The sequence below is a fragment of the Labrus bergylta genome, chromosome 16, assembly GCF_963930695.1.
Source record: "Labrus bergylta chromosome 16, fLabBer1.1, whole genome shotgun sequence".
Taxonomy (NCBI): Eukaryota; Metazoa; Chordata; class Actinopteri; order Labriformes; family Labridae; genus Labrus; species Labrus bergylta.
In genome coordinates, this window is record NC_089210.1 from 25,051,690 (window position 1) to 25,062,500 (window position 10,811).

Here is a 10,811-nt window from a genome sequence, read left to right on the forward strand (position 1 = left end):
ATGAGTCGTTTTTTTAATAAGGACTTTAAGTGTGTAAAAGTGTAAATTACTTTCTGTGCTGCTCCGCTGTACACTCACCAATTTTTCAGGTGAGCGCCTGATCCACTCACTGATCCGCAGCACAACCAAACACGAGCCTTTGTTTATTTAACAATAGAGCTCAGCCGAGTGTGAACGGCTACAGAAGGGCTGCCTTAACAAAACATGACAGTGATAGACACACTGACTTAACTGACATTTTACAGCGCTGCAGAAACTACCCATTTACAAATCCCTGTCCCCTAAAAACTGCATTCATGTCACTCATAGCTTTAGGTGAGACATTCCTGGATTCCACAGTGGGTGACAGGAAGCAGTTTGCACAGAGAGAAAAGTGGGAACAAAATGAACCGAATTGGTAATTTGATGTGAATTTCTTGCATACTTTCACACGAGTCCACTTAGTGTGCACTGCAAGCCAGTGCTTGCACATGTACTTGTTTGTGTGTCAAAACAAAAGGTTGCGTGCGTGAGTTGCGTTCATACTTTGTATATTCAAGTGTGAGGCTATAGAAACAACAGAGGGCACAGTATAAAAATGTGATTGTTTCTGAGGGATTATCCTTCACAATGCAGGGCTTTATCAGAGGGCCCTGGACTGCTGTAATAAGACACGCTCACCCTGGGTTCGCCCAGCCAAATACTGAGACTTAGGCCAGCAACAAATCAAGAGGGGGGAGAGAGAAACGAAGAGAGTAAAGCAAAGGAGCAGGGGGGAAAACAATGGTGAAGGAGAGCAGAGAGAGAGAGAGGCAGAATGAGATGACAAGAGAGAGAAAAGTGGAGGGGGAGAGAAAAGTGGGAGAGAAACAGAGTGAGGAGGAGAATGAAAAGTAGAGGCAGGCAGAAGTTGAACAAGTTTAACTGGAGGCCGTGCTTCAAACAGAGAGGTTTGTTTTCTGTCAGAGATCCCTCTCAGGAGATTTAGCTGGAAAACAGATTAATAGAGCCTGTCCAAGTTTCTCTCTACTTATTGCACAACATGTGCCTCAGCACCATGTGAATGTTTAGCTGCTGTGCATCGTACTGTACACTGCATTGACATGGCTGCTTGTATAATATAGACTAATAATTAGGCATTACTGAGCCTTGATATTCAAACACCATCGGGCCCTTAGGCAAGGGTTGGTCTGATAGAAGAAAAAAAAAAAACACTCAGATCTTTTATGTTTGGCTCAGTGGAGGAGAGGTGTTTCTGATTGGCTTGATTTATTTGCTTCTTTTTATAAGACTTTCTCAGCAGGATCAGGTTGCCGTGCCCAGGCTAAGTAAGCTATGCAGGAGGGAGCTGTCGTTTTTCAATGAGGGGGAGAGTTGGCCGCTATGGAAGGGGCTTTAATATGTGAGTGGGAGGAGAAGATGGGGTGGGGGTGCACATGATATTGTGTGGGGCCCAATGGCTTTATTGATTCATATATTCCCCTGCACCTGCACTTCTAACACTCAAGAACACACTCAGACTTGATGGTTCACTGTTATAAGTTCAGGTTTTGTTCGTAAGTGTATCAATGTTATAACAAAGTGTGATTCCATATTTATGTCTGACAGAACGTGATTAATGTAAATGTATTTCTGTGTGTGTGAGTAGGTCTGTAAGTGTGTTGGCACTCTGGGAACCATAGGCGAACACCGGACACCTCTTGGAGCTACAGCCAACTTTTTGGGGGCTTCAATGTAACAAACGGTCAGCGACTTCCCTTCTGTGTCCTGTCTTTGTTTACAGGTCTGGCAAGCAACTTGAGAAGAGAGAATGTAGTTTGACTTGAGGTGCGATGTCCAAAAGTGGATTGTTAGCATCACTTGCATGCATAAGTTTGACACTTGTCTTCAGACGGCAGCTGATGGGATTTATATTTGTATTACGTCTAATGCAGTCTGCTTCTTTTGCTCACTTATACTCTCTAGACTACAAACTGAAACCAGAACGATTCCTGTAATCTGCAGATTCTGCATTCTCCTCTAATGCAGTGCAGACGAGGCGTACAAAAGTGTGTGTAAATGTCCTGTTTGCAATTCCAAAAAAAACTCACTTGCACTCAGTTTCAGAATGCAGGATTATGCCGGTTACCATTATACTTGAAAGTTCCCCAGTGATTCTATGGGTCTCAAATACATGGTTCAATCACGTCTAAGGTTTGGATTCAGGGAAAATGCGAGGAAAACACCTGTGATGAGTGGAAAAATATGTGTCTACAAATCTATGATACTAACAGTCAGAGTGTGAACATGACACTGTTTTCTTAATAGGAGTCACTCCTGCTCTGTATAAGCTGTTTATGTTAAGGTCGGCTTTCTTCAGGGTGTATTTTGAAACCGATGTGGAGCAAAGCAAACTCAAGCCAAGCAGGCTAGTGAAGAGCCAGCACTATTCTTTTGGAGCTACTCAGGATTCTCGGGGTGTTGCTTCGACTCTACAACTCACACGCCCTGAATGGTGCACCCAGGTTTTGTTTGAAACTTGGGTTTATAAAAGTGAACTGTACAAACTGAATGGGGTTTGTTTTGCTCACTTTGGTTCTGAAAAACAATCTTCTTTGAACCAGAGTTTATACTTTCTACCTTTAAACTTCCCTCACCGTGGATAAAGAAAAAGGAATTGGGGAGGGTGTTAGTGAAATGGAAGAGAGCTGTTTATCTTTTATTGCCTCTCTAATGAAAAGACCTAGAATGGAGGGGATGAAACAGACGGAAAAGATATCAAATTGTAATTATTTACCCTAAAAGTTCTGTTTAGATTCTTTGGAATTTACTCCTTCTTTCGCTCTGGAGCAGTGGACGCAGTGTGTTCCCTGGGACAGTGTTCATATCTTTGTGTGTGTGTGTGCGTACATGCGTGTGTGTTTTCATCCAGTCCTGCGTCATCGCTGCTCCCCTCTGTTTATGCAGGGGCTCTGTGGAAATGAAGAGGGATGTTAGGAAATCTCAGCCACCCACTGTCACTTGATATCTATGGAGAATGGATCAGATGATTGGACAAGTCCACTTCCACCCAGCTCTGTCACCAGGGGACCTGAGCGGAGTGCATTACTGCCTGTTGCGATGCTCTCATCCATACCCCAGAAGGCTCTTGTCAAGGAGCAATGAAGCAATCAAGAATGATGCAACGTTTAAGTGGTTAGCTCACCCAAATTGGCTAATAAGTAAATCTTCTTTGCCTCTGTGTCACTTTATCCAACCCCACATCTGAGCCAATGAGATAATTATGTTAAGAGGGAAATGTGAGAGTATGTTTTGGAGGCACTGTTGTCTTTTTTTTTGCTCGACCCAGCTGGTGGACTCTTACCATGTAAGAGAGAGAGAGAGAGAGAGAGAGTGGAGGGCAAAGGACAGCCAGCGAGGGACTGAGAGATGCAGGACGGGAAGCGCACAGACTTGAAGAGATAGAGAGGGGCCCGTATTGAGTGACACAGACTCTGCTCTGTGTTTTCTCGATGGACCAGAGAAGATGCAGTGTAAATGAAGCGTGCTGCACCAGGGCGGCTTCTGCTTTATCCATGCTCTCTGTGTCTGTGTGTGTGTGTGTGTGTGTGTGTGTGTGTGTGTGTGTGTGTCTGTGTGTGTGTGTGTGTGTGTCTGTGTGTGTGTGTGTGTGTGTGTGTGTGTGAAAGGGAAATGACAGAGGCCTCTTTGAGTATACTCAGAGGCCTCTGTTGTCCCTCTGCTCTCTCATGGTTAGAATATGGCGGGTTCACTGCCATCCTCGAACAGGATGAAAACAAATTCTTCCACCTGAGGGGAAGAGGAATCCTGCCACAACGACACAGAATCCATGCTGGGCTTCAGGATGTGTTTGTCTAATGACACATCTGTTTGTTTGTCTGTTAAAGAGAAAATGCTGGAGCCGCAACATGTTGATACTGCCATTCCTCTATTTTCATGTCAATAAGTATGAAAAAGTAAACCCTGTGGAGTTCTGTGTCTCATGGCAGCCTGTTGGATGTGTGTCTGATGTGTAGGATGATAGCCTCCCCTAGTGTCTCAAGGCAGCCTGTGGCATGGCAATTACTATATCCATATAGCTATAGCTAAGAGTTCACTTCCTGTTCAACTTACTTCCTTGTTACATGCAACGAAGACTTGACTGAGCGCCCGTCTCTCCTTTTTATTCGACAAAATGAAGGGTAAAATGTGTTTATTTCTAACCCTGATGATATCACCCTGTCTTGGAAGAAGCCTAGGTAAGAGCTGGGGATGTTTACAACACATATTTCTCACTTTTTTTGGAGTTATTTATTACTTTCAGTATCACCAACTAATGTACCACCTAATGTGCGTATCTTTGCTTTCTTATCTTAAAATCTTGGTTTGTGATACACAATTCAACTCTGTTGTCTCACAGGTTGCCCTCAAAAAATCATATCATGCAAAGAGCTAAAGTCTGCGGATGGTTTTAGTTACTCACATGAGTGTTCAGATGCAAATAAAATATTTGTGGACCAAAACGAGGTATTTTGATTTTCCTTTAAGCTCTGTAGCAGTCAGAATTCTGAATTCTGAAATGATTTATTTTTATCAAAAGACTTGTAGCACAGATTTTTTTGTATTATAAGAAAACAATGTAGCAACCTCTGTTCTAATTTAGCCTGTTCTTTTTACCCTGACAGACAAAGATTGCTCGATACATGTCTGGACGTTATGAGTATTTGCATCCATGGATGAATCTTAACAAGACTTCATTCTTCACCAAGAATTGCACAGACCTGCGAATAAAGTGCACAGTCCCTTCTGTAAGTCCCCCCATCTTTAATCAAACAGTATACTCTTATAAACTGGAAAAGAAACAAGTTGATTTGGTTTTGTTGTTTAATGTGAATCATGTACTCCAATCTCTGACAGTACAGACTTTTTATTCTATTTTCAGGGACGGCATGTAGAAGATGTCTGCTTGTCGTATAAAATATATGGTAAGTTGCTGATGGCATGTAGTGTTTAAACAATTTAATATTAAATGCTCATTTGACATTGCTGATTTTTAGATGTATAAACATTAGATGTGGAATAACCCCCTCTTTACCTTTAACAGAGAACCTACCAACTCCTGTTACCAACGATTCATCAGAGAACATACCGCCAAGTGTTTCCAAAGATTTAAAACTAGTCCTCTGTAAGTGGAAGTTTTTCTTTTTAAATAACACCATGATGTTATAGGAGTAGCTAAAATATTTTATTATTGGCATAACTCTTTTGCTGTAAGAAATCTTGAATGAATATCTGATAGTAACATGTTTAATATAGTCTGTTGTCTAGTTATTGGATCAGTTGGGGTAGCGGCGTTCTTCTTGGCAGTGCTGTGTTGGCGCAAAAACGCATGCCTAAAAAAGTGAGTTCAAATATATTTCCTCAAACTTTTCACTGCCATTTCCCTTCTTACCTTCCTGTAATATATATGGCTTCAGAAATGTGCTGGTAGTTTGTTTGTCATGTTTTCAGGAAGGAACACACAGTTCCTCTGTTAACCTCTCACAGGGGGTTTCCAAGAAGGGCGAGCCCTGAGATGCTAGTCTAATTGGTCACATAAGTCTCAGCTGGCACTGTTTTAGTTCAAATGCATTTCTGCCATTACGTCTCCTGACCTTTTACAGGAGGACAGGTTGATCAGTTGTAACACAAAATGCAATTTTAAATTGAAAAACCGCTTACAGATATTTCTTCTATAGCTGAGTAGCTCTGTTGTTTTATTGAATAGAAAATTATTTCTCTATTAAGGACCCTGTGGGCTCAGATGGATGGCAACCACCGCGCTGTCTTCAAGTAAGCAAACATTCAGAAGCTACTGTGAGCACAGGTCAGTGAAATTGAATACATGCTCGTCTTTTTTTCTCTGTGTCATTATAGGTTGATGCAGCCTGCGATTGGTCAACATGCAGCTGATCAAAATGGGAGAAATAGCATGCTTGAGAGCGTGCAAGTTCAAAGGTTTGGCTTCAATGCTACCACTCCAACCTTCTGTTAACCTGTTTGTCGAAATCATCGACGTTTCTTTTTTTTAAGTTACAAGTCAAGAATGTAATCTGATAAAAGCAGCATTTTGTCTCCATAGTATTGATTCTCAAGCTGATGGAGAGACTCCTCAAACTCCTCAAACTCAAAGTCTGGACAACATCTACAACAATGGAACCCAGCTGTCCAAAGTGTAAGAGGAAGAAGTGATATCTTTAGCTTGTGTCTGTAAACTTCCTTGACAGAGTTCTAAACTCTTATATTTGTCTTGCAGTGGAGGCATAGATGTCCCTGATGGAGTCTCTGAACTGCGATCCATGCACAGGTGAGCTTTTGGCACTGAATGTTCTCATTGTATTTCGTTATGTTTAAATCAATGTATTTATGATCATTTAACAACAATTACTGTATATATGTCTGTCGTCTCAGGAACCTGAGAGATGACCCAGGAGGAGTGACTGACGGCAAAGAGAAAGACATTGATGAGTAAGTCTAAAGTCTAAGATTTATAATGATTAACGTTTGCTTGTAGGATGGGCTGCATGGTGGTACAGAGGTTAGCACTGTCTCCTCACGGCGAGGAGGTTACTGGTTTGAATCCCCGTCTGACAGGAGCCTCTCTGTGTGGAGTTTTCATGTTCTCCCCCGTGCATGCGTGGGTTCTCTTCAGGTACTCCGGCTTCCTCCCACAGTCCAGAGACATGCTTGTTAGGTGTGAATGTGAGTGTAGCTGGTTGTCTGTCTCTACATGTGAGCCCTGTGATGGACTGGTGTACAGTTTTTCACAGTCTTGCCCAATGACAGCTGGGATCGGCTCCGGCCCCCCACGACCCTGAATGGGAAAAATCGGTAAAAGATAATGGATGGATGTAGGTTGTTTGTTTTTGCCACATACTCAAAAGACACGACTTAATTAGTCTTGAGAGATTTTATGTTTTCTTAAAGATCAACAGTCTAGCCCCTCAACCCTTTTCCAGATACATACAAAGAAAGGACACAGGACAATAACAGAATAACTAGAAACACGGTGTGGACACTGTAACATACAACATCACAGAGCTGAAGTTGGACAACCAGCTTTCTTTAGACGGTCAACTCTAGAACAACTTACTTTTTTGATGTATGGTCCTTTTAGACATATGTAATAACAGGTCCTATGAAGATGAAAAAAATAGAATCCATATGTATTTATAATAAGTTATCATAAGTACCCCAGTGTGAAATCGTGTTATTAGTTTAAAACATGAAAAAGGAGGTAGTTATACGCACATCACGTAGGTGCAAGGCAGTGCAGAAACAGCCGACTGAGGAAGCACACTTGTTTAAATGCAACAAAAAGTTTTGATTCTATCACAATCACCATGTTTCGACCAGACGTCTTCTTCAGGTGATCATTTTTTTTCTTCCTTCATTAGTTTAAAACAACCCACAGGTTATGATTGGCTATTGTTCAGGATAATTGCAAACTGGGAATAAAATATAAATGAAGTCGGAAAAAATCCATAAAACTCGATGAAAGTCAGGAAGAAGGAACAAAAAATATTGGTGAGCAGGTGAGATTAAATAAAGCGTCCCCAATTTCCATCCATTCATTATCTATATACCGCTTCTCCTGCTTGGGGACACGGGTGGGTGCAGCCAATCCAAGCTGTCATTGGGCGAGAGGACACCCTGGACTGTTTGCCGGTCAATAACAGGGCCGACATATAGAGACAGACATCCAGCCAAACTCACGTTCACACCTATGGACATTTAGAGTCATCAGTTAATCTAACGAGCATGTCTTTAGACTTTGGGAGGAGAACATGTTAACTACTCAGAATGAACCTGTCTGACAGGGATTTGAACCATGAACCTTCTGGATGTGAGGCAACATTGCTAACCACTGCACCACTGACAGAAAATGTATATATACTGAAATAATATATACTTTAAAAGAGCAGCAAATAGAAACAAACAGGACAGTTTCTACAATAGCTACAGTATGTAATTTCAGCTGTGGTAGTCCACTTCATTGTCATGGAACCCTGGATTTTCAAAGCCCCCCTGCTGGATACTAATGGCTGTGAATTCTTCTTCTGCAGGAACAGGGACATGCAGAATGGACGGCCTCTCGTTGAGCGTGGTCCTAAAGAAGATGAGAATGAGAGAAAGCCACTGATACCAAGTCAGGGGTGAGACTGCCTTCCTTCTCTGCCACTCTGCTCTCATGGCATCCCTTTCCACTTTGCAGTCTTCTTTACACCTTGTAATATTTTGCTGATGATGGGACAGCTGCCAGGAATAACTTTGTGAACTGCTCTGCCCTCCAAATATTTTATATTCAAAATATTTGAAGGGATGAAAAGTCTGAGTTTCAGAAGTTATCTGAGTTCTTTTCAGAAAGTGAACATACAGTAAACAATCTCGGCTGTTTCTGTGCAGACGTTCATGTCTTTATGCTGTGCTGTGTCTGTCTCCAGAGATTCCATCGCACGCTCTGACATGACAGGTGAAGCTGCAGCTCTGGTGGACAAGAGCTGCCCCGACCCCGACCAGGATGATGACGTGAAGTCAGCATCCAACATGAAGTAATTTGGTGTTCATAAGTACTGATTTATAATAATAATAATAATGAACACCTTCAGTATACATAAAGTGTTCTCACAGTCAGGGTATGTGGTTATTTTACTGACAGTCCTTTGGGATATGTAACAATAACTATGTTGACCACAAGCTGTCCTTACAAAGTTACATTTTTAAAGACCCTTTAATCATGACTTTATGATTACAACATATTTTATTCATTATGACACCCTGTGGTGTCTTTGTATTGTGTCCAGAATATTCACTGATACATGAGCAGTCACACAGGCTGTCTGTTGACTGTGGTCATCACAGTGAATATGATTTATTATATTTGGCCAAACTTTTTCATTACCTGGACAAAACAAACAAACAAACAAACAAACAAGTGCATGGGATGTTTGTCATTGAGATTATGAAGGGCACAGCTCTACCAAAGTGAACCAGTCAGTAAAGACACCACATACACAACTGTGAGGCTTAATATTACTATATAATGTACAGTATAAGGAATGTTTGGTTAGAAAATCAAATGTTCCATATTATATAATACCTGTTATATATATAATACAGGTAGTATGACAGGGGCGGCTGTGGCTCAGTGGTAGGTTGGGGGTTTGACCCCCAGCTTCTACGGCCACATGTCGATGTGTCCTTGGGCAAGACACTTAACCCTCAAAGTGCTCCCGCTGCTGCGTCAGTGGCATGTCTATCAGATTGAATGGATTAGTAAACTTTACAAAGCAGCCTCTGCCTTCTCTGTGTAAGCTGCTGTGTAAAAAGCGCTAGACAAGCGCATGTCCATTTATCAATATATGCATTTAAATGGATCACAAAATGTAATGCATTTTTGTTTTATTGGAGTTTTAAACATGTACCTTTATGTGATCCTCATTATTTTAGTAAGCGTGCCTTTACCCTATTATTTCCTGCTTAATCTAGCATCATGTTTATTCCTATCTCCTGATTCATTCTCTCGTTTTGTAACCTACATTATATCTTATATTATATCTTAAATCATATTTTGACCATGTGTTTTCTTTTGTTGTTGTATTGCATTTACTTTTAGATTGGCAAATTTGATGATCATAACATTTTCTGTATGTTTGTAAGGAACTATTGTTATATTTACATGGAGTTGGAAATAAATTGTTCATTCCACCCTAGATTTTACTCCCTGGATTTTTCTTTTTTTACCTTACTTTGTGAAGGCATCACTTTATAGGAAATCCACCAGGGGGCAGTATATACACACGAGTCTCACATCCTCTAAAGGGAAACATAATACCCCCATTCTACTAGTTGAGTGATGCAAACCTTATTAATGCGTATTTAGTCCTGATTGCAATAGCTTCAAATCAAATGTTACTGTAATGTACACAGTTAAAATACATGTGTTTTATTAACATATTCTATTCATATTATAAACCACTGTGAGTAAAATGCAATGATTCATTTTTTTATAAATTACAGCCTCCATAATGTTGATGGACTTTTGTGTTGTTCTTTCATGTAATCAGTGTCTGTGGCTGCGTTGATCCCGCTAATACATTGCTCTGATTTGTTAATCAACTAATCAAAGGCACATCTGCTGGTAATTTCAGAGCAGCATATCTATGATACATTACTTAAAAGATTTAGGTCCCCCGAGTGTATGTATGTAATTACAGTTACACAAAAACACAGTGATTTTGACAGGATTTCATGCACCTCTTGGGATCTGCTGAGAGTTGCTGTGATTCTATTTTTGCTTCCTTCAATGTGCAATGACCTTGAGAAAACCCCCCTCGGTTTACCACTCTGATGGACCGAGTGCCAGGAAGAGAGTGTATCAGGGGTCAGAGGCCTTGTTGCTCATGTTGGTATGTCAGTGTGTGAAAGTGTTACTGAACCAGCAGTGAAAAGAGGGTGATTGAATGGTCAAGGCCTCAGAGCTTCCCCACACAGGGAGTTTCAGTGAGGGGACATGAGCGAGGCGGGGACTGCATGGGCAGATGGGTGGATGGGTAGGGGGTGAGTGCATCACATGTGATAATACATGCACAGTGTACTGCATGACATGGAAAAAAAAAAACAGGTACATGAGAGAAGCTGTAATTACGGAGGAATCCTCTATGCTCTGATGCACATAATAACTAGCTATTGGCTAATTAGTAACCAATAACACTTGGCTGTGAACGGGATTATGAGCAGCCAAGGAGACAAAACTCAGCAGGAGATGAACACTGATCACACCACATCAGGGATAAGATGGCTTAAAAGGAAGC

General features: G+C 41.2%; 1 protein-coding gene across 4 annotated transcripts; it reads left to right on the top strand.

The window, feature by feature from the left end:
* The first annotated feature begins 4,062 nt into the window (after window positions 1–4,062).
* On the top strand, window positions 4,063–9,710 carry LOC109989189 (uncharacterized). 4 transcript variants are annotated; one of them, XM_065965112.1, is made up of 13 exons: window positions 4,063–4,217; window positions 4,379–4,485; window positions 4,644–4,766; window positions 4,901–4,943; window positions 5,063–5,143; window positions 5,275–5,359; window positions 5,746–5,790; window positions 5,875–5,955; window positions 6,080–6,172; window positions 6,254–6,304; window positions 6,409–6,465; window positions 8,064–8,153; window positions 8,442–9,710. In XM_065965112.1, the coding sequence occupies exons 1-13, from the start codon at window positions 4,154–4,156 to the stop codon at window positions 8,551–8,553; spliced, it is 1,032 nt and encodes a 343-aa protein (XP_065821184.1). In that variant the 5' UTR covers window positions 4,063–4,153; the 3' UTR covers window positions 8,554–9,710. The 4 variants fall into 4 exon arrangements, with proteins under 4 accessions (XP_065821184.1, XP_065821186.1, XP_065821185.1 ...); XM_065965114.1 differs by having other exon boundaries at window positions 5,875–5,943; XM_065965113.1 differs by having other exon boundaries at window positions 5,287–5,359.
* Window positions 9,711–10,811: the final 1,101 nt, after the last annotated feature.

What these genes read in the sequence shown, in the direction of transcription:
- LOC109989189 (XM_065965112.1), top strand. Translation starts at nt 4,154, where the DNA reads ATGAAGGGTAAAATGTGTTTATTTCTAACCCTGATGATATCACCCTGT. An exon ending in CTTGTCGTATAAAATATATG is followed by an intron (nt 4,944 to 5,062) that starts GTAAGTTGCTGA and finishes TACCTTTAACAG; the next exon opens with AGAACCTACCAACTCCTGTT. An exon ending in GAACTGCGATCCATGCACAG is followed by an intron (nt 6,305 to 6,408) that starts GTGAGCTTTTGG and finishes CTGTCGTCTCAG; the next exon opens with GAACCTGAGAGATGACCCAG.